The sequence below is a fragment of the Oncorhynchus masou genome, chromosome 14 (genome assembly GCF_036934945.1).
Source record: "Oncorhynchus masou masou isolate Uvic2021 chromosome 14, UVic_Omas_1.1, whole genome shotgun sequence".
Lineage (NCBI taxonomy): Eukaryota > Metazoa > Chordata > Actinopteri > Salmoniformes > Salmonidae > Oncorhynchus > Oncorhynchus masou.
Window position 1 is genome coordinate 7,407,545 of NC_088225.1, and position 27,007 is coordinate 7,434,551.

The 27,007-nt window shown below is 43.4% G+C and overlaps 1 protein-coding gene across 1 annotated transcript in view; it reads right to left on the minus strand.

Moving 5' to 3' along the window:
* The window catches only part of ttyh3a (tweety family member 3a), a 58,605-nt gene that overhangs the window by 17,031 nt on the left and 14,567 nt on the right, over positions 1 to 27,007 (minus strand). Inside the window, exons 2-7 of the mRNA XM_064986117.1 lie at positions 24,493 to 24,662; positions 9,029 to 9,140; positions 8,569 to 8,789; positions 7,446 to 7,541; positions 3,725 to 3,797; positions 3,046 to 3,121 (exon numbers count right to left, since the gene is read on the minus strand). Of these exons, the coding sequence (XP_064842189.1) occupies positions 3,046 to 3,121; positions 3,725 to 3,797; positions 7,446 to 7,541; positions 8,569 to 8,789; positions 9,029 to 9,140; positions 24,493 to 24,662 (748 nt within the window). The remainder of the gene's footprint in view (positions 1 to 3,045; positions 3,122 to 3,724; positions 3,798 to 7,445; positions 7,542 to 8,568; positions 8,790 to 9,028; positions 9,141 to 24,492; positions 24,663 to 27,007) is intronic.

Below are 27,007 nucleotides of genomic sequence, written 5' to 3' on the forward strand. Positions count from 1 at the left end.
GAACACATTCTCACAGAGGCCATCATGTTTTCTCTCCAACCATTTCCCCTGTGAAAGCAGGTCCTTTAGAAGCTGCAGTATGTAGGAGCTCTCATTCACCACCATGGTGACTTACTGGATGGTATTTCTATTCCCTGACCTTGACATCCCATAGCCTTTATATGCCACTGCCTGAAGCAGTGCCCAGCCAACTGAATGTCAGCTGGTGAACCCCATAACCTACAGTGATGTGGTATCATCTCAGGCCAGCTTCCCCAGAGACAGAGAGAGAGACGGACAGAGTTTGGGTTCATTTTTGGGGTTGCTTTTCTAAAGGAGGGTGAATAATGATCTTTGGGAGGGCCTGCAGAGGAGTAATCAATGGCTGCTGATTAGCTGGTGGCTTGTTTCGGAGAGGAGACTGGCGGCTCGTGAGGAGAGGAGACCGGCGGCTCGTGAGGAGAGGAGATTGGGGTTGCGTCTCTAATGGCACCCTACCCTTCACCCTGGTCAATAGTAGTAGAGCACTATATAGGGAATAGGGTGCCATTTGGGACAGAACCTAGGTCGATGGGGACAGTTCAGAGCTCCGTAAACAATACTAATGGGTTAGCTAGCAGCACGGTCAGGCACACTGTACGTGTAGGATTAACAGTATCCTGCTTTAGGGAACTCAATCTGGGACGGTGTGAGAAGGAGACATGTATTCTCACACACACACATGCAATTTAATAAATAATGATATTTGGGAGTGTGTGACTCAAACACAGCACAGCATGGCAGAGGTTTGAATCAGAGTGGCTCTCCTTCTGGTCCCCAGTATTAATCACAGAGAATAGCACCAGCACCACCAACATAACACATGGTAACCTATTTCTGATGACACACTGGCCTGTGACGTTCACTGATTACCACACAGTCAAGTGGGCACACACAGAGTGGTAGAGAGAAGAACAAGTCTGCTCTGGTTATGGATGCGCCAGCTATCTGCCGTAGCTCCTCTAAACCCATAAACAGTGTAATTATGGCTCTGACGAAGGAAATTAACTGCTCGTTCAATGATATCCTTGGATGGCCAGATACAACAGGCTGAATAGAAGACCTCTCATTTACGGCTTGTAATAGTGTTTAAAGCAGCCAGTCAGAGATGACAGATTCATAACTTATCTTTGTGGGAGCTGCAATAATTAGGTTTGGGATTTTACTACCATAACGGCAGAGTGATGTATAAGAGAAACAACGGGCGAAAACATTAAGCAGAAAGCAGGAGAATAGAGAACAGCCTTTCTGTTGGGGCTCGGACAGGGCAGTAAAGACAGACATATTACAGCCAGCGAGGAACAACAGATAAGATGAAGAATGGACCCAGAGCTGCTGCAGAGTGAAGTATAACCTGTAGGGTTCATTTACACGTGCAGTAATAAAACCAACGGCGTGTCCAGGACTGAATCTTTCAGGTTTGAAATAAGGACAGAACGGAATAAAAGGTAACGAAAAGGGGGACCTTTTCAAAGGCTGCCGTTTGCGAATTGAGAACAACAACTTTAGAGGCGGAAGGCAAGGTGATTCTTAGGGGTCACAAACATGTACTGGGCACCGTGTTGAAGAGAGAGAGAGAGAATTTAAAATCTCACAATGCCATATAAATGTTCAGCTCCCTCCTCTAGTATTCCTATTGAGAGTAGACAGAGAGGCATTCACAATGAAAGGGTAGAGAGCTCTATTCTCTCCAGCAATGACTTGACAATGGAGTGGTGATTTAGAAAGAGGATGACACTAACTGGACACTAGTGTCGGGGGGAAAAACATTGTTAATCGATACAGTTACATATCGGGGTATTTTTGACCATGTATCGTTTTGACAATATGGCAATTATTATTTTTGCGCTAGTTGGCTGTACCTGCACCAAAACTACAGTATTTTTCCTTAATAGCTTCTTATATGAAAAATGTAGCCAATTTGTTTTCAGCACTTTTATTTCCATGACTGATAAAAACTTGTTTTCTCATTGCTCCCTTTTGAGAATCGCAAGGCACCTAAGTATCGTGATTATATCGTCTCTGGCAATTCCCAGCCCTACTGGTGACTGTATTAAATTACGCAGTACTTATCCACAGATACAGTCGACTGCAGTAGAAACACACACACACACACAGCCTGCTGGCCTTCCTCTCGCACCATAACATGTCTCTCCTCACCCCCCTCTTCCACTGGTCTTACCTCATTCACACACACACACACTACTTCACACACCCTTGGCTCCATCTCTCTCTCCTCATCATGGGACCAGATTGGCCAATTACGCCACGGGCCGTATTAGACACTGAAAACACAGCGCAGCCCGTCACCCCTGGCTTGTCTGCCCGGCCACAGATGCTCTGGGGGTAATGTATTGAGTCCTATTACATGTTTGAGGAGGTAGCTCATGCACCCCAGCCCTGGTCCATAAATCTGAAAGCAATACATTTCACCACTGGCCAGAGAATAGAAACAGGTTTATCTCTCTCTCCCCAGGGTGGGATGGGGGATTGATTGAGCATCACAGTGATTGGGCTTGTCTGGCACATATTAAAGCGCTTTTGGCATTTGTGTCGTTGCTCTGTCATTATTTCCGCCTCATTTCCCAGTGTGTATGCTACGGAAGGGAATGAATCCAATCATTTGTCAGAGCTATCAAAAACATCCAGATGACAGTACCCCACGACAAAAGAAACACTTATATTTTATCACAGACAGACAGTGTTAAGAGCCAGACTTGTCATTGGTGTTATGCATTTCCCCCTACAACGATTTTCTATAACTGCTGTAGTGTTCTGTCAAGTTGAAGAGAGAACGCAATTCATAGTCGGCAGACGGTTCTCCTCCAAAACAAACAGGATATGAAAGCTTGTGACCGAGAAATTTAACAAACACTTGCCTCTCAGCGTTCTTGCACATACAACTTAAAAAAATAGCGGAAGATGTGAATCTCACAGAGAGCAGTGTCTGTATTTCACTTTATGATCGATCTCACGATAAACGTGACAAATCTCAGACACTGGCGATTCCTCTTAATGAATCTTTACCTTTATTAAGTACTCTAGAGTGTTCGGTCATTTGGGTGACGAACATGTCAGGAGCAACGCAGAAGTCACTGGAGGTCTGCAGAGAGGGAGTAAAACGGGTTCACACGGTGGGAAAAACCAAACAGTCAGAAAGCACAACAGGACATTTCCCAACAACACAGTAGTTCGAATAATGAGAATGCTCAGTTTGTAGGATAATCAGTCTCACTGGAGGAATTCCATCAGGAGATAATAAAGATCACATGCACCATCGTGTCCCGGAAGGAAGACGAGGCAGGGGGTCATCTCTGATTCATATGCAGGGGAGGGAATTATCCATTTGAAATGGTGTGGGAGGGGGATTTGCATAAAGACAGATCCCACTGGGTTCTAAATATTTGATAAAAGCATGCCGCGCACAATGAACGGCACACTGTACCAGCTATAAATTGTAGTAGCTAGTCTGCCTCGCAATTGTCCCTAGATAAACTTGGCAAGTGTTAACAAACCTAACTCCATGAAACATACTGATAATAGTACCTAATGCCAAACATTATTTTTTGTTCAGTGTCAGCTGGCCCACTGCAGTGATTCAGGGAAAAGGTTGTACAGGTTCTAACTCCCACACTACTGGGACTGAGCTCTGGGTTCCAAGCCTCAACATAGAGATATAGAGCCATGTTCCCATGGAGACACTCACGGCAGACACAGCCAACTCCAGACCCAGGGAGACCCAGCTGATAACCAGAGCCAGGATGCCCAGAAGACACACTCTGGGGAAGGAGACAGAGAGAGGGAGGACAGAGGTTAGAACAGGACTGCTGCCCAGAAGACATACCAGCCCGCACAGAGGCGCACGAGATTGAACTTCACTCAACTTTGAATTGGGAATTGTGATCGAATCAACATAATATTTGTCCCTTTCAATGCAACATACCAGGAAGAAAAGTTAGATTTTGTTATAGGCAGAGCGCATCGGAGGAGGACACTATATTGCATTGACAGGCACCAGCAACCACAAGTTGATGCACTTTTGAGATCAAAGTGAAGAATCGCATGAATCGCATGTATCCGCATTCACATTTTAGGGATTTCTTTTGTTTTTATTTATCATCATTGTCTACAAGACATCTGTCTGATTGGCACCTGTCTGTGTGGACTAATCCATTGTGGAAGCAGTGGGGATGGCACAGTCCATCACTAAGACGTGCTACTGAAATTGTATATGGTTATATTACCTAAGAACAATGGTGCAACACTAATAAAAATATTACTTTACAACAAATGCGCTTTCTCCCGCGTTGGATAGTGGTCGCTGTCCGTGGTTCTGAAATATCAGTACACTGTTGAATTGGTGCTTTTCCTAAACCTTGTTGCTATGTGCATAATAGCAAAGCCAGCATATGTGGGAGGCAGCAGCATAGTTTGGAGACGAGAAAACAGCTCTTGCCTTAATTGACGAAGAAAAGTGAGGAGAGAAGAAACTTAATTAGGTCTATAATCAATAGCCCTAAATGTTAAATGGGATTGGCTTTATAAATCATCCAGATATATATCTACATAAATAAGACAGATCCCGTTTCTGTTGCCTGTTTGAGTGTTTGCTTAATAGCCTACTGAGACCGTGAGCACCAAGCCTCACGCAACCACAACAAGTCAGATAAACAACTTCACAGATCCGGCTGTTTTTTAATCTTTGCTATGCTGTAATAAAGACTTGACATATTTCTTTTCGTTAGAACAGCCTCTCTGGTATTATTTATCATTTATTTAGTGTTTACACAGTTACAAATGGTCAGGAAAGTCACATTATCATAATAATAACAACCCTCCCTTTTCTTGATATCCTTGTTATTATTACTATTATGATCATCATTATAATAATAATAAGTAATGTCATTAGAATACTTGCCTAAGAGCACCTCCTGTTTAGTCTTAATACCGTAACTTACTTAGGACTATATTTCAATAGTTAAATAGGCTACAGTACTGTATCAATCAAGCAATCATTCAGCTGTTCATGTCATCGCACAGCATACAGGTCATTAATTATTTGAAATGCAATCAAGCATTTTAGTTAAAAAATAAAATAAAGCACTCAGTGCTTGCTCCTTACCTTCTTTTTCTTGATCTCTAGTATTTTCCACAACTAGTCACATTTATTCCACACGCTTGACTTCCCCTTTACCCCCTGAACAACCAATCAACATTCCTGTTTCAAGTTTATTTGTCACGTCCTCTGCATCCCTTTTGCTGTCACGTGTTACGGTGTTCAGAGTTTGTTATAACTAATTGATTGATGTAATTATGATATGCTATAGGTTAGGCCCTATTGATCACATGCATCCGATGCATACACGTGTCACGTTAAGAGCACGGGTCAAGCAAGTAGGGAATGTTTTTCCTAAACAAATTAGGGATTTCGGTAACAGAACTTTTCAGTCAGAAATGGTTGTAATTATGTTGCATCTTCAACAACACGGACAGATCGATAAACTCTTGATGTTAGAGCAGCAAGTCTGGCACAATGAAATCAATTGCGGTCGGACTCCCTCTAGTCATTTGTGCGTCTTAATTATTTAATCAAACAGTGTGCTTAAAGCATCAGACAAGCTCAGTGCATATCGTTGATTTGATTAACACACATAGGATGTGTCTATTTATGAAAAATACATGTTTAAAAATTCTGGTCGAAAGAACAGACGACCATCGGGGATAGCTCTAGCACATTTGTTCATAGGCCTATACTTTGATAGTTAGAGAGTTTTTTTGCCAAATTATACTGTAGCACATTTTTGGTAAGCAATGAAGGAGTGATTGTTTCCTACAAGAGCACAAAACTATTGATGGGAGAAAAAAAAAGAAGAAAAAAATCGATAGAGTTACATATCCGATATATTATTTATGATATTTCATATTGTTTTGACAATCGCAATTATTATTTTTGCGCTAGTTGGCTGTACCTGCACAACTCCAGTACTTGTCCTTCATAGCTGATTCTCCATCTTCTTTATTAACAGGGAGCCCATTTGATTTATGCACTTTTATTTCCATCACTGTTCAAAACTCATTTTCTCATGGCTCTCCCTTGTGAGCAATATGTTCTGAACGCAATAAAATGACAGTATCGAATCACTAATACATATAGAATCGTGAGAATCGCAATACATATCATATTGGCACCTAACCATGAAACATTGTATTGTGAGGTCCTTGGCAATTCCCAGCCTTCACAAAATGTGTACATTTCTAGCACTCTTTGAAAAGCGAGTCAGGTAAAGATCTATTTTTTTTTATGGCTTCAATATTGTATTTTAAGACAGGCTTGAATAAGCTAAGTAGGCAATATCGCAGAGGGTAGCATACATTTTTGTCGAATCCATTTTATTTTGTAAAGTGACCTTTTGCATCAAACACAACAACAGTTCCAGTCACCTCCTTGTCTGAAGGACAAGTAGCCAAAACAGGTTAATGTCAAGCCCTGCATGTTTTCAAAAGTCTCATGGAATGTAGGCCTGTATGATAGAACAGGTATTTCAATTGTTATTCCATGCTAAAATGTTATGGGATGCATTTTCTCCATTGTTTTTTTAATGGCAGGCCACTCTGGTAGGCCAACATTATGATCAAACAGCCACAGCCACGAAGGCTAATACACATTTTGACTGATCTAAATAAAATGCTGGTGGGTTTAATGTTGAGCTACAAAAAAGGAAACCTTGATTTCAACCCTAAACACCCACAGGGACTTGGGATAATGTTTCCCTCATCTCACAAGGAGAGTTAGGTTTAATTATGTCAGAGGAAGTACCCCTTCATTGGTCTCTGGGCAGGGCTTGAGGATGACCTGGGTCTGATTCACTGAGGATGTGTGAGATGAAAGGACATAGGAGGGATAGGAGAGGGGGACCTGGGGGAACCATGAAGCCCAATGCTCTGGAACTGACTCACATGACAATGAGCCACCCAAACTGACCCCACTGTATCCACAGACCATTAAATTAAATAGAAGGGGAGGGACTGAAGTGGAGAGCAGGCAGCGCTGAGCTTGTGTCCTTGATGCCTTTTAAAAAGGATCTAACATACGGTCCTGCAGAGTTGTCAAGAGTTGAGACAGAGGAATTTTCTGAGAGGTTAGTTTTAAAGCACGTGCCACATGGACTGTGACTGGCTGACACTTTATGAAGCGTGAATTCGTCTCACATAATCGCAATGACAAGGTTATTCAGAGTACAGTCAAACGTAATTTGCAACGGGCGTACAAAGTGATACATGAGATAAAACCTCTGACACATTGGACGCTTTCATTTTATTTAAATATTTCAATAGCATGACAATTGCTATAAATATATGGCCTAGCAGAATATGGTCCCGCTCCCCACAGTTCTTTTTAGTTCACTCCCTCACATGGTAGGACTCACCCAATAAGTGTTCCCTTGGAGTTGCGAATGAGGCCAAACAGCACCAGCAGGCAGATGAGGATGTTGAAAAGCAGCAGGCCTAAGTAGCCCAGCCACCTGAGGTGGAAAACAACAACAACAACAACAGTCACGAAACCAACACTCAACCACAAACACAACAGAACTATAGACAGACTGACTGAAGAAACCCAAACACCTGCTGACAAACGCAGCACAGTACAGCAAGAAAAAAAACAAGAAATCAAAAGGATACAAACATGGGGATGGCTTCAAACATACATCAAACAAAAACATGTGATCTGAAGACCACTTCCCATGCGAGATGCTGAGGGAGGAAGTGTTTGAGATGTCGAGAGGAAGGGCCGGCTGCTGAATCAGACTGATTTAACTGTGAAGGCGTTTCCACTGTTGACTGCAGCCGTCTCCGTTAACGACATTCATACCGATCCAACCATCACTGACTGGCTGGCTGGACGGTCTCACCAGGAGACCAACTATCCAACTGAAATGTACTGAGGATATATAAACTATCTTACACTGCAGGGTTGTTAACACGAGTTACAGGAGGGAGGACTGTGCTGTGTGTTTCATCCAGTGTCTTCTCCCCACTACGTGGTTCATTTGAAGGGTTTTCCCAGAAAAATCAGAGCTCTGATCTGGTTCATATTAGCTTTTTCTGAATATCAACGGAGATGATTCTCTCTCTAAAAGGCCTGGCAGTAGAATTATGCAGCCTGACACCAGCATAAACATACATCTACGAGGGATGACGTACTGGTCACGTAAACTGCTAATCCTGTAGTGCAGGATTCTTCTCAAGAGTGGAAGCTGTGTAGTTCTGTTCACACTCCATTAAACCCAGGTTGCTGTGAGCTCCTGTATGTAAATGAGGCAGCAGAAAAAGTAGCTAATAATAAAAACTCCCTCATCTCCAACTTGAAATACAAAACAATGTATAATACAATAAGACCGGAAAACAAACTCCAACTATATTCACCTATAATAGACAAACGATGTACTAAAACAAACAGGCCTCAGTTCTGGTAACTGTTTTGGTGAACAATAGAAATTGTATGTCCTGAGATGTCATATATTGAGCCTCCCAAGTCTGTCCATCTCTCACCTGTACCAGTCGTAGAGCTCGATGTTGACGGCCAGCTCCTCCAGGGAGATGTCTCTGTTGCCCCAGAAGGGGATCTCCACCATCTGCCTCACCAGCTCGTCCAGCTGGCCCTGCAACTTCTGGATGATAGACAGATAGTCTGTGTGCTTGGCGTACTGGCCCTCCAGCTGCCCCAGACTGCCATCCACCGTCTGCTTCAGGGAGCCCGTGCCATCTGATACCTAGGTAGTAGGCACAGGGAGGGACACCCAAAGTCACAAACAACCCACTCCTTAATGGGGATAGACAAAATCAATAGTGTTTATTATATCGTATCAACGTGGGGTTAGCAGGGGAATCACTGCTCCTTATAGTGACCAACAGTATGATGACTGTGAATGGTAGACCCAGCCCAAGTTATGGCTGTGACAGAGATTTTTGCTGGGGTGTCATTGTTTCAAATCAGAGTTCTGAGTATTACCAGTTTCTGCACTCCTGCCACCGTGCGGTTGGCGTGGCGCAGGGAGTACGTCAGCCTGTTCACTCCGTCACAGGTCTCGCCGTTCCCATAGAAACCAACAGCAATGCCGGCGCTGATGGGAGACAAAGGGGAGGAGAGGAAGCGGTTAGGAGGAGGAAGAGAGGTCGGCATAGCACGGCAGACAGACAGACGAAGCCGGTAGGCATGTGAACCCTGCGTCAACTCCTGCCAGGGATAGATGCCACTGAACAGGCAGCATTGAGCACCAGCAGAAAGCCTCTCTATACAGAATCCATAGCAACCAAGAGGAACGGGTCAGCAATGCCCAGAGCCCCACCATAGAGCTGACAAAGGCTGCACTGACACAGGAGATCAACCCTTGCCCATTCATGGAGGCTGGAGATTATAGGGGGAGCCGCCCTGGCAATCACAAAGACCTACTGCTTCCCAGCTAGTGCTAGACCAGTGGTTCCCAACCAGGATTACCAGGAGCCCTGGGGGTACTTGGTCTATCCACAGAGAAGACTCGTGAGACCATAGGTCTACTGGTAAAATGCACGAGGGGATACTTCAGGGGTACTCTGGGCAGAGCAAAATTCAGATGGTGGTACCTTAGCCAAAAAAGGTTGGGAACTACTGGTCAAGACCGGCAAGGGGACCAATGAGCTAACCTATAAACAAGTGGAATCAAATGCATTAGAGGTGGCAATATCCAACGCTGAATATCTAATTACTTACATTAACATTCCAAATATTAGCTCCCTAATAAAAACTACTACCAGCTGGCTTTCAGAAGTCTGTGTTGTCCTTTAGATTAGAATGCAATTGAATTTTGCTCAACAGTGAAACCCAAGAAACTCGTAAGGAACTGAAGACCTGGTGAGAGTGAGACTGTTGCTCAATACATGTGTGTGTGTGTGGGGGGGGGGGGGGGGGGTAATTATTTGAATCAACAATGAGAATGATATCAGGGGGTAGCCTTGTCTAAGGAGGAGTTGTCACTACTTTAACCTCTTTCCCCTCTGGGAAACAAATACCTCACCACCAGGGGTCACTATATATATATATATCTCTCTCTCTCTCTCTCAATTCAATTTGCTTTATCGGCATGACGTAAAAATGCACATATTGCCAAAGCTTACTTTGGAGATTTACAATATTAACATAATTAAAATCATCAATATTCTCTAATTCCGTCCCATTGTGAGCAGTTGAATAGGCGTCACAATCACTGCCTCCCTGCTAACTGAGAGACTGCCGAGCCACACAGCCAGCCCAAACAATAGCCTATTGACCATATGGCCACTCTCAGCTGAACACATGCAAAATGGAGGAGCGTTCCATGTGAAGGACAGTCCATTTACAGTTCACACACGTGACATCAAATGGAGGACAGGCTCCATACAGAGAGTCCTTCAGCGATATAAACTAAAGCAAATAGGCCGATATCATGACATTATTATACGGCAGTTGGAGGGACTGTACAAGCAAGATGGAAGGTCTGAGGGCAGTGTATCAAAAGAGACGTTCTGGTCAAACAGACTGGCTTTTAACGTTGTATTGCAGGATGTCAAAGCTTCACTGTCATTATCCTACAGTATGTTAACAGCAGGTACGTTCAGTTGATCTTCCTAAGGCTATGGTTACATGGTTTTCTGCAGCCATAGCAGAGTTCCCATCATTCCTGCAAGGCAGTACATCTGCCAGGATGATCTGTATAGGGTGAGAGTCTGGGGTAAGGCCAAACAAAGGGTTCCTCTGGCATTGATAAACATCGAGCTTGTTCAGCACCAATGGAGCCAAGACCAGGCCATTGCAGTAGTCGTAAACAAAACCTTGAACATTTCAAAAGAGAAGTTTGCGTGTCATGCATTTAAGGCTGCAGCAATAACTAGGCTACATGAACTGACACTAGGCTTACTCAACATAATGTCTCAGTTGAAGTAGAGAATCTTCAAGGACAGATGAGGAGAATATCTCGAAACACAGAGTCGAACTGAATTCTACGATTCAGCCACAGCAACAGTGATATCACATTGACGCACCATCAATGACTTATGACATTGCCATGGCAACCACTTTTGAGCAAAGTTAAAGCTGTACAATACGACAATTACCTCAGGGAGGAGAGAAAGAAGCAGAGTCAATCATTATAGACACAAGGCAAGGTAAACTACCTCAGAACAAACCTGGAGAAAGACTTTCAATCACCCCCTGCATAAAATCACCCCCCCCCCCTTCATGCCTGTGACATAACATCCCCAGTCCCTCTCCCCACAAGAGCATCTGACGTCAGAAAGGATTAAATCAAATGGCATGTTGACAAGGGAAACACCTCCTGCTAAAATGGGAGCCAGTCCACTCCTCTTCACCCTGCATCCAATGAGTGGATGGGATTGGCAACTTCCTGATCTGCTGCTAACTAGGGCAATCTCTTCCTCTCATACTCTGAAGGATGGAAAGGTGAGCTGGAGCTATGGGTTTGTGATCAGGGCAAACAAAGCACATCTCCCTCTGGGGACTGGTAAACTGTGGTGGAAACTTCGAACAGGAAAAACAGACAGGGATTAAATACACAACAGCCCCACTAGTTTGTTGGTTTAGTGTTCTCTTCGACCGCCCTGATTAGAGGTCGACCGATTATGATTTTTCAACGCCGATACCGATTATCGGACGACCAAAAAAAGCCGATACCGATTAATCAGCCATTTTTGATTATTTATTTGTAAATGACAATTACAACAATACTGAATGAACACTTATTTTAACTTAATATAATACACCAATAAAAACAATTTAGCCTCAAATAAATAATGAAACATGTCCAATTTGGTTTAAATAATGCAAAAACAAAAGTTTTGGAGAAGAAAGTAAAAGTGCAATATGTGCCATGTAAGAAAGCTAACGTTTAAGTTCCTTGCTCAGAACATGAGAACATATGAAAGCTGGTCTTTTAACTTGAGTCTTCAATATTCCCAGGTAAGAAGTTTTAGGTTGTAGTTATGATAGGACTATTTCCCTCTATACCATTTGTATTTCATTAACCTGTTGGTACTAGGGGGCAGTATTTTCATTTTTGGAAAAATAACGTTCCCAAAATAAACAGGATATTTTGTCAGGACAAGACGCTAGAAAATGCATATAATTGAGAGCTTAGGATAGAAAACATATTCCAAGGTGTCTACAGCATTGTGACGTAGTTTTACGCATTTATGTTGAAGAAAACCCGTAGGCGGCTTCATTGCGCAAGTGGTCGCCTGATGCTCCCAGAGAAATTCTTGCGTAAAATACAGAGGTAGCCATTATTCCAATCATTTCTACTGAGAAACCAATTGTCCCGGTTGATATATTATCGAATAGATATTTGAAAAACACCTTGAGGATTGATTATAAACAACGTTTGCCATGTTTCTGTCGATATTATGGAGCTAATTTGTAATATTTTTTGGCGTTGTCGTGATTTCTCAGTCAAACGTGAAGAACAAACGAAGCTATTTCGCCTACAAAAATAATCTTTTGGGAAAAAATGAACTTTGGCTATCTACCTGGGAGCCTCGTGAGTGAAAACATCCGAAGTTCAAAGGTAAACGATTTAATTTGATTGCTTTTCTGATTTTCGTGACAGGATTGCCTGCTGCTAGCAAGGCATAATACTAGGCTATTGATAAACTTCACAAATGCTTGTCTAGCTTTGGCTGTAAAGCATATTTTGAACATCTGAGATGACAGGGTGATTAACAAAAGGCTAAGCTGTGTTCCAATATATTTCACTTGTGATTTTCATGAATAGGAATATTTTCCAGGAAGATTTATGTCCGTTGCATAATGCTAATTAGTGTCAGATGATGACAACGGTCCCGTTCACGGGATGGGGTGTCACTAGAGGTTAACCTTTGACTATTGGATGTTCTTATAGGCACTTTAGTATTGCCAGGGTAACAGTATAGCTTCCGTCCCTCTCCTCACTCCTCCCTGGGCTCGAACCAGGAACACAACAACAACAGCCAACCTCGAAGCAGCGTTACCCATGCAGAGTAAGGGGAACAACCACTCCCAAGTCTCAGAGCGAGTGACGGTTGAAACGCTATTAACGCGCAACAAGCTAACTAGCTAACCATTTCACATCGGCTACACCAGCCTCATATCGGGAGTTGATAGGCTTGAAGTCATAAACAGCGCAATGCTTGACGCACAACGAAGAGCTGCTGGCAAAACGCACGAAGGTGCTGTTTGAATGAATGCTTACGAACCTGCTGCTGCCTACCTCTGCTCAGTCAGATACTTGTATGCTCAGTCAGATTATATGCAAAGCAGGACACGCTAGATAAACTAGTAATATCATCAACCATGTGTAGTTAACTAGTGATTATGATTGATTGTTTTTTATAAGATAAGTTTAATGCTAGCTAGCAACTTACCTTGGCTTACTGCATTCGTGTAACAGGCAGTCTCCTCGTGGAGTACAACGAGAGGCAGGTGGTTATAGCGTTGGACTAGTTAACTGTAAGGTTGCAAGATTGGATCCCATGAGCTGACAAGGTGAAAATCTGTCGTTCTGTCCCTGAACAAGGCAGTTAACCCACCGTTCCTTGGCCGTCATTGAAAATAAGAATGTATTCTTAACTGACTTGCCTAGTTAAATACATTTTAAATAAAAGGTGCAAAAAAATAGAATTAGGCCGAATCAGTGTCCAAAAATACCGATCTCCGATTGTTATGAAAACTTGAAATCGGCCCTAATTAATTGGCCATTCCGGTTAATCGGTCGACCTCTACCCTGATAGTTTGTAACATGACTTTTTAAGTGCTTTACGTTTGGGTGTTCAAAAAGACAATGCCAGAAATGACATCTGAGTTCCATCTCCCTGTCATCGACCAGCACAGTGCATTTACAGCAGGCTGAAGACACACCAGAGAGATGTTATCGCATAACTCAATGTCAAGCCTAAAAACGGATTTACATGAAAGGCAGTTCTGCTTCCTAGGCTATTGCCTGGGATTTCCATCATCTTAAATTAGGCAAGCAGCAACAACTCCTTTAATCTCGACAACCTCGAGTTACGCAGCCAAAACGTAACAGGAGTGAGAGAGGACTCCCTCAAATCATGAGCTTTGTGCAAGACTTCAGAAAAAAGAGATTCTCTCAAGTTTCATGACAGTTGGACCATAAACTTACACTGCCTGTCATTCATGTTGCATTAAACTGAATTGACATACCGCACAGGGCATTTTTACTCACTGCTCTAATCCTACTTTGCTTGCGCTCTCACCACACACACACACACACACACACACACACACACACACACACGACGACGACACAGTCGACGACACACAGAGAGAGAGAGTAATTGTCATGCAGCCCACATGCTCATCAAGTCTCCATGCTTTTGTGCGCCGCTGTGCAGTGATTTCCAACTCAGGGGAAGTGAAAACAGGAGTCGGCGAAGCCCAGTGTTACAGTGACAAAAACAGAAAGATTCCACAATTGAGTCAGCAAAGAAGCTCATGCATGGATTTCCCAAGCTCTCCCATATAAATTAACTCTTTATTGGGGATATGGAAGCTTTTAATGTCTCTCTCTCTTGGGCATCCTCCATTTGGAAGACATTTTTCAGTTTTCGGTATGCGTGGGAGTTCTTCGCTCTGCTCTCATGTTGTTCTTCCCTTTCTCATGACTCCTCTGAGACTGCATGCTAATACAAGTATCTGGCCTAACAGTCAAATTCCAGAGGATTACTTAAATAGTCATTATTATAGATATGTTTTTATTTATTTCACCTTTATTTAACTAGGCAAGTCAGTTAAGAACAAATTCTTATTTACAATGATGGTCTCATCTATACATGAGAGAATAGGCTTTGTTTTGCAGGCAGATTTGTAGTGGATTTTTTTTTAAGGCTGTGTTTTCACACCTCCACAATGCTGAACATAAGAATCCAACCATCTGCTTTGTGCAGTTTAAAGGGGTCATTGAACGCAGCGCAATACATTAAACTGACTTATTGCATTTATTTGGGTGGATCCGTGAAGAGCCGAGGCCTCTTTTTCCATGTGGTCAACAGGCGAACAGGAAAACACGGTTTAAGATCATGAGCAGAAGACATCGGCCCTTTTTAATATCTCTCCGTCTGTCCTACTTTCTCCTGCCACGAGGCCATTTTTCTCTGCGTTTGCGGCTACTTTCCTATTTCCGCTTTGATCATCTATGTAGGAGCTACAGACAGTGACTGTCTACAGTTTGCTGTCTGTGTGTCCGTCTGTGCGTCCCTAGATGAGCAGAACGACTTCCATTTCAGCGCCTTGAGACTCCTGGCTGGGCCTCTGTGTAGACAATGATGCCATGACCTGAGAAGTACTAAACAAATAGAGGAAACAGACTAAACTGTTTACTTGTTTGGGTGGTCTGGGGGCTGAACCCACAACACAAAGCTCTTCTAAATTAAAGCTGAAGGAGCCGTTTCCTCATCCTCCCAAATCTTTATTGGCAGATTATTAAACACACAACACAAAGTGCATATGACAGTTAAGATTCACTTTGGCTCCACAGCGGGTCTCTGTTACAATACCACCCACAACTTTGGTTACTGTTTCTATCATTAATGGAAGAATGGATTTGTTTTCTCCCCTTCCAAAAAGGCTTCCATGTACACAGACTAGGGATGGGCATTTTAAATATTTTCACTATTCAAATAATATCATATATATACAGTGGGGCAAAAAAGTATTTAGTCAGCCACCAATTGTGCAAGTACTCCCACTTAAAAAGATGAGGCCTGTAATTTTCATCATAGGTACACTTCAACTATGACAGACAAAATGAAAAAAAAAATGCAGATAATCACATTGTAGGATTTTTTATTAATAAATTTGCAAATTATGGTGGAAAATAAGTATTTGGTCAATAACAAAAGTTTCTCAATACTTTGTTATATACCCTTTGTTGGCAATGACAGAGGTCAAACGTTTTCTCTAAGTCTTCACGAGGTTTTCACACACTGTTGCTGGTATTTTGCCCCATTTCTCCATGCAGATCTCCTCTAGAGCAGTGATGTTTTAAGGCTGTTGCTGGGCAACACGGACTTTCAACTCCCTCCAAAGATTTTCTATGGGGATGAGATCTGGAGACTGGCTAGGCCACTCCAGGACCTTGAAATGCTTCTTACGAAGCCACTCCTTCGTTGCCCGGGCGGTGTGTTTGGGCTCATTGTCATGCTGAAAGACCCAGCCACGTTTCATCTTCAATGCCCTTGCTGATGGAAGGAGGTTTTCACTCAAAATCTCACGATACATGGCCCCATTCATTCTTTCCTTTACACGGATCAGTCGTCCTGGTCCCTTTGCAGAAAAACAGCCCCAAAGCATGTTGTTTCCACCCCCATGCTTCACAGTAGTTATGGTGTTCTTTGGATGCAACCCAGCATTCTTTGTCCTCCAAACACGACGAGTTGTGTTTTTACCAAAAAGTTATATTTTGGTTTCATCAGACCATATGACATTCTCCCAATCTTCTTCTGGATCATCCAAATGCTCTCTAGCAAACTTCAGACGGGCCTGGACATGTACTGGCTCAAGCAGGGGGACACATCTGGCACTGCAGGATTTGAGTCCCTGGCGGCGTAGTGTGTTACTGATGGTAGGCTTTGTTACTTTGGTCCCAGCTCTCTGCAGGTCATTCACGAGGTCCCCCCGTGTGGTTCTGGGATTTTTGCTCACCGTTCTTGTGATCATTTTGACCCCACGGGGTGAGATCTTGTTTGGAGCCCCAGATTGAGGGAGATTATCAGTGGTCTTGTATGTCTTCCATTTCCTAATAATTGCTCCCACAGTTGATTTCTTCAAACCAAGCTGCTTACCTATTGCAGATTCAGTCTTCCCAGCCTGGTGCAGGTCTACAATTTTGTTTCTGGTGTCCTTTGACAGCTCTTTGGTCTTGGCCATAGTGGAGTTTGGAGTGTGACTGTTTGAGGTTGTGGACAGGTGTCTTTTATACTGATAACAAGTTCAAACAGGTGCCATTAATACAGGTAACGAGTAGAGTACAGAGGAGCCTCTTAAAGAAGAAGTTACAGGTCTGTGAGAGCCAGAAATCTTGCTTGTTTGTAGGTGACCAAATACTTATTTTCCACCATAATTTGCAAATAAATTTATAAAAAATCCTACAATGTGATTTTCTGGATTTTTTTTCTTGTTTTGTCTGCCATAGTTGAAGTGTACCTATGATGAAAATTACAGGCCTCTCATCTTTTTAAGTGGGAGAACTTGCACAATTGGTGGCTGACTAAACAAGTGTAGACTTTACCGTGAAATCGCTGTATGCTTTCTGTGACGAGTTGCTGACCTAACATAATGATATGTTTTGCTTTCGCCGAAAAGCTTTTTTGAAATTGGACACTGTGGTTGGATTAAGGAGAATTGTATCTTTAAAATGGTGTCTAATACTTGTATGTTTGAGAAACTTGAATTATGAGATTTCTGTTGATTGAATTTGGCGCCCTGCAATTTCATTGGCTGTTGGCGAGGGGTTCCGCAAGCGGAACGGGGTAGACGTCCTGGTAATCCGTCTGGCAAAGCAGCTTTGTGAATGTTGACCTGTTTAAAAGGTTTTGTTCATATCGGCTACCGATTTACACGCGTGAAATGTGTGAAGGCTACCGGTGTTTCTTTTTTTATAGTGCACACATCATAAAAACTATATTCAAAAGTTTGTTTTATTAAATGAAGAATGTCACGGTATATACTTGTATGTAGGAATGTCACATGGATCATTTGAGTTAATTCAGGCAAAGCCTTTTCCATGTTAAAATAGGCCTATACCTTTTTTGCAGCAAAAAAATGTACACTCACAAATAATCAAAAACTAACGTTTGAGCGATTAAAATCGGGCCCTTCCCTAGCACAGACCACATGAATTATACAATAGCATTAAGCACAGAGCGTAGCTCAATTCATGATACCTCCACTGCTTATTATGGGTTGTGCTCCTTCCCAATGGGGAGAGACTCTCTCAGCCTGTGAAAGGAGGGCAGGGCGAAGTGAGTTTTCGGTGAATCTCTTCTCCCTACAAGCATAGATGGGAGTCGATAAGACTCCCACTGCTGGGAAGAAATATTTTCAGCTGCCTGGGCTTGCAGAGACTTGCATCATGTGGATGGTTTCGTTCTCACAGGAGGGGCAGGGCCAGAGAGGCAGGCAGAGAGACTCCAGAAGCTCACTGTTATGGCAGCAGCAGGTGCAGACTGTCATTACTCACTGGGGGTTCAGGGAGGCGAGATATCCATCATTCAGATTCAGCCAGAGATGCAATTACAGTTCAGCGAGAGGTACCATCCTCCATCTGGGTCCCAGCTCCTTGAAACAGAAGGCTGGGAAGTGCCTATCCCACAGACGGATGGAGACTGAGGTGAGAAGACGAAAAACCCTTCATCAGTCATAAATACGGGGCTGTGCCCCAGACCTCAGACACTCCAGAGTGGCCATTCTGGCCAATAGCTTTGTCTTCAGAGATCACTCACAAAGGGGCTGCATAATCAAAAAAGGAAGGTTTTTCTAGGAATTCTAGGTCCATTATTTTGACAGACAGCACTGTTCATTCACTTATCTGTCACTGCCACTCAGAACATGACCCTTTGTGAGACCCAGGGATTCCAAAGCTTGTCTGTGCGACTGCGGGTGGACTCGCCTGTCGTTTTTCCAGACAGCCGTGTAAATCATTGGTTGGGACGGACTCTGGAAGGAAGGACTCAGAAACAGACAACAGTTTGGTCTGGTTTCCCACTGTACTAGACACAGAGCTACTCTTTGATAGTGACAGGGCATACTGTCCTTAGCATTTACCCCAATGTGATACTTTGCCATCCCATTGAAGTATACTGTACAAAAATATAAAATGCAACATTTCAAAGATCTTACTGGGTTACAGTTCATAGAAGGAAATCAGTCAATTGAAATAAATAAATAATCTATAGATTTCACATGACTGGGCAGGGGTGCAGCCATGGGAGCCAGGCTCAGCCAATCAGAATGAGTTTTTCCCCACAAAACGGCTTTATTACAGACATAAATACTCCTCAGCACGGTACTGACAAATTCTATAAAATGTTGGAGGTGGCTTGTGGTAGAGAAATTAACATTAAATTATCCTGCAACAGCTCCGTTGGACATTCCTGCAGTCAGCATGCCAATTGCATGCTTCATCAAAACTTTAGACATCTGTGGCATTGTGTTGTGTGACAACACTGCACATTTTATTGTCCTCAGCACAAGGCGCACCTGTGTAATGATCATGCCGTTTAATCAGCTTCTTGACATGACAAATGAGAAATGCTCACTAAAAGGGATGTACACAAATTTCCGCACAATATTTGACAGAAATAAGCTTTTTGTGTGTATGGAAAATGTCTGGGATCTTGAATACTATATAGTAGGCCATCTAGTGTGATTAGCTCTGCAAGATTGACACTTTTGCAGAATTCTTGGGGTAGCCTAATTCCTGAAAATACACCACCATTTTATTGTCATTCAAAGGGTTCTAAGACCAAACGACCAGAGTCCTTGAGTATCCCTCTGCCTGCTCTGAGCCAGTCCTCTGGGTCTTCTTCCGTGTCCTGAGTTGGCCTCTGAGAGAATGTTGCCATGGAAACAACGGTGAGGGCTCATTTGTCACATGATTTCAGTTTGAATGTGGGAAATCCTTTGTTTTCCTAACTTGTTCATGACTTTCCAGTACATTGCTTGAGGACTACCTGCAGAGACAAGGCCTCACAAGCTCACGGCTATCATGTCTATCCCAGAGCATAGGGACGTTGGCATGGTGTTTGGTAAGGAACAAACATTTCAGACAGGAGACGCTGAAAACTGGCATGATTCTATGGCAATTTTGACTGCAGTGCAGCACAGGAACTTGCGTATACCAATGACGCAAACTAAAGCCTAAATATGGATGGCTGGCCATTAAAACAAGTTGTGGTTCAGTCTAGAGCTGTTCAACAGTTGACTTGCCTAGTTAAATAAAATAAATAAAAATAACAGCTGAGACCCGTTCAACAGCTGAGACCCGTCACATGACCACAAGAAATGTTCTGTGAACTCTTCACTGTTCATAATCATACAGATTACATGACACAACTATGCCTCTCCAACTTCCTCGTTCCACTTATTCAGTGTTGTGTGGCATCAATTTACTCCAGAAATAGAATCAAATATGTCCTCATCTTCATAACAGCGTCTCTCAGTCAGACAACATCCACTTCATCAGCTTTAAACAAATCAATACCACTCCCACTATAATTAATCCACATATGTTAATCCAGCAAGTCACAAGACACTCATTGACAATCCCAGAAAGACCTGGCTTATCCTTGATTAGGCCTAGTTAGACTAAACATATGTGATTTTTATTGCAGCGTTGTCTGTTGACATTTAATATAAGTATAATAGTTAGATAACCTAGACTAAGAAAGGAAAGCTAATAGCCTAGACATAAAAAAAGTATCCGTGACTGAGGGTTATTTCATTTGAGGCAGACTGCAGAAAGTACCTAGAGGGATTTGTGGTTTCAAGCCTTTTAACCCTGTGCACCTCTCATTCTCTGCTTCAGCAGATTTTACAGCTGCAAGATTGTTTAAAAAAAAATGCAAACACCAGATAAGGAAGGGGTTAAAGAAAAGCAGCAAGTGCCCAAGTACCCTCCAATTGAGAGCTCCAATGAAGTAAAGAGAATACCATCTCACCACAGCAGTTAGACACTAAACTAGCAGCTTTCAGACGCTACACTCTACCACAAACTTAAACACTACATCCCTTCCACTGCAGAGAAGTTGTTTGCCTACACAAAGACAGAATCATTTCTCAACGGGATTAAGTTTACAGGTCAAAGTTTAGAAGAATCGCGGGGGTCCTGTCTGTCATCCCAGGACCACAGCATGCAACCCATGGTTTGTGAAGGCCAATGTCAAATGAAGGTCTGCTCTTGTATCCTCAGTTCAGAAGGGGAGAGGTGTAAAAAAAACAAAAGCAGCATCAGACAGTGTGTGTGTGTGTGTGTGTGTGGGTGTGTGTGTCAAAAACCTCCTGTGTCCATTATGAGCTAGGAGACAGGTCACAGCTCTGCTCTCCTTAGAGCTCAGCCTCCGGCAGAGTAAACTATCCATAAATTCTAGGGGTCTAACGGTCCCCCAAACCCACGGTTCGGTACGTATTGAGGTTTTGGAGTCACGTTTAAGTTTGTTTTCGTTACAGCGGGAACATTAAATGCTATTCACAATGTTCCAACTACTAATTACCAGTTGGAGGGCCCTTCAAGTGGATTTTTCCCAGTAAATATAAAATATACCCTTCACTCTTGGTTATGAATGCACCATGATAGTTGCTCGAGCACTTATAAGTGGGGCTGAACCTCCCCCCATTCTCAACCACCGTGAATGGGAGCATGTCCAGGGTTATAAACCGAAAACAAATTCCAAGAACGATTGGTAGACTCTTTGGCTAGGTCAGAATCAGCTGCCAAAGAATGCTTGAATGCAGAGGGGAGACGATGTTGCTGTTATTTCTTAGCGTTTCTGTCTTGCTCCGGTATACTGGGATGTCAACATGAGGTGTTGGCAGCTGCATAGGATATTCTCCTTGAGCAGAATGACATACTGTTAAGCATTTATCCACAACTCTCTGTCCATCGGTGCTGGAATCTACTGGGAAGCCAAAATGTTCCCATACAGGAGATTTAAACGATGAATGAAGATCCTCCAATTCTGGTTAATCAACCCCACCACTCGCCATCATACAAAAATAATTAACTTATGCGCCTCACAAAAGGACAGTTCAATATGCGCCAATTAAAATTAAAATGTTGATTAACACGTGAGCAAAGGCTCTAGCTGTTTTAACGGAATGTACTCAAGAGACGAATACATGTACCGTTAAACCCTTAATAAATTCCCTCCAGCAGTCTATGCGTGAGGTCTTAAAACCAGTCACGTATGACACTGTGGGTGGTCCTCATTCATCTCAGAGCAAGACTGCTGGCAATGTGTTAGATAAAGGCATCAAGGAGATTAAAAAGGCACAAACTGCTCCATCATGCATGAAATACGCTTACAGGGCCAATCGAGGAGGTTAAGGGGTAATGGTGAACATGGCTAATCCGAGGAGGTTAAGGGGTAATGGTGAACATGGCTAATCCGAGGAGGTTAAGGGGTAATGGTGAACATGGCTAATCCGAGGAGGTTAAGGGGTGCTGGTGAACATGGCTAATCCGAGGAGGTTAAGGGGTGCTGGTGAACATGGCTAATCCGAGGAGGTTAAGGGGTGCTGGTGAACATGGCTAATCCGAGGAGGTTAAGGGGTGCTGGTGAACATGGCTAATCCGAGGAGGTTAAGGGGTGCTGGTGAACATGGCAAATCCGAGGAGGTTAAGGGGTAATGGTGAACATGGCTAATCCGAGGAGGTTAAGGGGTAATGGTGAACATGGCTAATCCGAGGAGGTTAAGGGGTAATGGTGAACATGGCTAATCTGAGGAGGTTAAGGGGTAATGGTGAACTTGGCTAATCCGCGGAGGTTAAGGGGTGCTGGTGAACATGGCTAATCCGAGGAGGTTAAGGGGTAATGGTGAACATGGCTAATCCAAGGAGGTTAAGGGGTGCTGGTGAACATGGCTAATCCAAGGAGGTTAAGGGGTAATGGTGAACATGGCTAATCCGAGGAGGTTAAGGGGTGCTGGTGAACATGGCTAATCCGAGGAGGTTAAGGGGTAATGGTGAACATGGCTAATCCGAGGAGGTTAAGGGGTGCTGGTGAACATGGCTAATCCGAGGAGGTTAAGGGGTGCTGGTGAACATGGCTAATCCGAGGAGGTTAAGGGGTAATGGTTAACATGGCTAATCCGAGAAGGTTAAGGGGTAATGGTGAACATGGCTAATCCGAGGAGGTTAAGGGGTGCTGGTGAACATGGCCAATCCGAGGAGGTTAAGGGGTAATGGTGAACATGGCCAATCCGAGGAGGTTAAGGGGTGCTGGTGAACATGGCCAATCCGAGGAGGTTAAGGGGTAATGGTGAACATGGCTAATCCGAGGAGGTTAAGTGGTGCTGGTGAACATGGCTAATCCGAGGAGGTTAAGGGGTAATGGTGAACATGGCTAATCGGAGGAGGTTAAGGGGTAATGGTGAACATGGCTAATCCGAGGAGGTTAAGGGGTGCTGGTGAACATGGCAAATCCGAGGAGGTTAAGGGGTGCTGGTGAACATGGCAAATCCGAGGAGGTTAACCTCTTACACCTATGGTGGCGCTATTTCATTTTTGGAAGAAAAACGTTCCCGTTTTAAACAAGATATTTTGTCACAAAAAGATGCTCGACTATGCATATAATTGCTACTGTTCGAAAGAAAACACTCTGACGTGTCCAGAAATACAAATATCTTCTCTGTGCGTGCCCTTTAACGTGAGCTTCAGGCAAAACCAAGATGACTTGGCATCCAGGAAATGACAAGGATTTTTGAGGCTCTGTCTTTCATGATCTCCTTATATGGCTGTGAACGCAAGAGGAATGAGTCTGCCCTTTCTGTCGTTTCCCCAAGGTGTCTGCAGCATTGTGACGTATTTGTAGGCAGATCATTGGAAGATTGACCATAAGAGACCACATTTACCACGTGTCCGCCCGGTGTCCTGCGCCGAAATTGGTGCGCAAAAGTCACCTGCCAGTATTTTTCCATGGGAGAAAAGAGAGAGAAGCAAGCTTCCACGAACTGCATGTCAATGAAGAGATATGTGAAAAAACACCTTGAGGATTGATTCCAAACAACGTTTGCCATGTTTCGGTCGATATTATGTAGTTAATCCGGAAAAAGTTTCACGTTGTAGGTGACTGCATTTTCGGTTCGTTTCGGTAGCCAGGCGCAATGTAGAAAACGGAACGATTTCTCCTACACACAGACGCTTTCAGGAAACACTGCGCATTTGGTATGTGGCTGGGAGTCTCCTCATTGAAAACATCAGAAGCTCTTCAAAGGTAAATGATTTTATTTATTTGGTTATCTGGCTTTTGTGAAAATGTTGCGTGCTACATGCTACACAAAATGCTATGCTAGCTTTGCATACTCTTACACAAATTAGTCAATTTCTATGGTTCAAAAGCATATTTTGAAAATCTGAGATGACAGTGTTGTTAAGAAAAGGCTAAGCTTGAGAGCAAACGCATTATTTTAATTTTATTTGCGATTTTCAGAAATCGTTAACGTTGCGTTATGCTAATGAGCCTGAGGCTTAGTCACAATCCCGGATCCGGGATGGGGAGTTTCAAGAGGTTAAGGGGTAATGGTGGACATGGCTAATCCTTGCATTGTTATCTGCAGTTCCAGGCTTTACATGTTGAAATTAGAGATGACCCACCTCATTACAGCGAAGCCTGTATTTTGGGTAGTGAACCAATGAGTGATCAGAGCCTTACGTCTTTCCACGCGGGACTCACCTGCAGACAAGCGTGGCGATGATGACACACCAGGCGGTGCAGCAGCAGTCGGCGTTGGGCGGCTCCTCACTCTTCTTCCGCCGGCAGCACAGCCAGAAGGAGTAGAAGAGCAGGAAGAGGAGGTCCAGGGCCAGGCAGGCTAGAGCCACGCCTCCCAGCAGCAGGATGGACTGAGGGGGGAACAAGAGGGCGATGAGACGTCATCTCACACACATAATGACTCATAGCAACAAAACGCTTTGCGGTTATTACACACATACAACCGCTGTTGTATGTGTGTAAGCTTTCAGAGAGACTATGTAGAATGTAGAGATACAGGAGCCAAGCATCCAGGATCCATTTTATGGTCCTAGAACTAATTTAGACTATTTTATTATTATTTTTACTGCATAGCTGTTGCCTGTTGGAATGATATTGGGGAAAGGGCATACCTAGTCAGTTGCACAACAATGCACTCAACCGAAATGTGTCTTCCGATTTAACACAACCCCTCTGAATCAGAGAGGTGTGGGGGATGTTCACATCATCAGAGCCCGGGGAGCATTTATTGTTGGGGGTTAACTGCCTTGATCAAAGGCAGAACGGCAGATTTTTCCACCTTGCCGGCTCGGGGCTTCAAACCAGCAACCTTTTGGTTACTGGCCCAACTCTCTAACCGCTAGGCTATCTTGCGCATCCAGTCTGCAAGGAATGAGAGGCTATTAAAGCAGATACACACTCTGACCACCCAGAGGAACCACATGGTAATGAGATGGTCTCTCTGTTTATTAGCTATGCCCTTTGGCTCGTCATAGCTCATTTACACCAGATCACAGTCAATTAAGGGTTATCGTCATAACTTTGAGAATAACGTAGAAGGCAGAGGAGAAAAACCTCAACCCCATCATGAACAAGCACAAACACACCACCACAAGACGCATACTCTGACAATGCCTACTGAAACGCATAGAAACCATATAATCCTAGTCCCGGACGTCATCACACATGAATGAAGTGTGTGTTTCCCTGGTCTCATTTTGAAGTATCACTTAAAGCCAGTTCTCATAATATAGGGGAAGGCCACAATTATTTCAAATCAAGCCCAAATTTCATACAGGATATATCCATTACGATGAATCATAAAAACAGAAGATACTGTAAAGCAGATTATGCTCCCAATCTGTCTGCTGTACTTCAGTCTCATGATTCATCGTAATGGATATATCCTGTACGAAATTTGGGCTCGATATCAAATAACTTGATTTTTTGTGGACCCAGTGAACTCCTGTTTCCATGTGAGCACTTCAAAATGACTGGAATCTTTTGACGCTGACAAGCTGCCATCGTTTCCCTTGCAGCATGTGCAAAGTTCGTCTCACCTACTCTGTGTGGGCATACAGTACGGGGTGCTGGAGAGAGCATTGTGTCGGTTCAGGCCAGATCAGAGAGCTTGTGACTTTATAGCAAGTGTGGTAAAAGAGAGTCAGGGTTCGTGTGAGGAGGCAGAGTACTACTTTACCAGAGGGAAGAGAGAAATGTCTGGAGTGGAGTGACACAGTCAAAGTCTTGAGTGACCAGGGCCCTGGTGTGACTGAGGGGAAAGCCACTGTTGTTTGGGCATAGCACCGCTTACTCGCTCTTTACTGCTGTCAGATGTACATTTGCAGTGAATCGCCCATTGCAATACTGTATATGATTAAAATGCCCAGATAGCAGTGGTAATTATTTGGCTTCACTACTCATGGATATCAAGTTGAGAACAAATGTGCATAGGAAATGGTCTTTTGGATTGTTCTTCTCCACCTTTTCCTGTTGTTGTAACGCCTTAAAATGATAATTAATCCAGTATTACCGCACGTTCCCTCAACAACAGCCGCTCTGAGCTCCTTTGAGATAGGAAATTATTTCCAAAATGCAAGACAGCCCAGCTCCTTTGGGCAAATGCTAAATAAGGATCTAATTTTAGGCGCTGCCTGGGCTCCAGTCTGCTGTTCATGCGTGCGGACAGTGAAAAGCGAACAAAAAAAAGCATTCTCCCTAAAATGGAACAGTAGATAAAGGGAAAGGAAGGCTCTCGAAGTAAATCCATTAAGACTTCTTAACTTTAATTAGTTTTTAGATGCATTTACTTATCTAGCAAATCTCAGGCAAAAAGGCGTTAATTATTCCACAGGAAAAACAAAATAGACTTTATACTGCCAACTGTATGGCAAGTAAAGATTGTTTGGAAAACAAATAATTCACAGTCCTTAAATGAAAAAGGATATTCACAGAAGCTGGTAACTGGGTGGTTTGAGCCCTGAATGCTGATTGGCAGGGACTTCGCATTGTGTCGTGCTTAAGAACAGCCATGAGCCGTGGTATATCGGCCATATACCACACCCCCCTGTGCCTTGCTGCTTAAATTAACAAATGATTTTGGATGGTGTTAAATGAGTGTCGGGTTACTGTTTATTATCTATCCGGCTGCCTAGTCACTTTACCCATACGTATATGTACATATCTACCTCAGTTACATCGTACCCCTGCACATTCA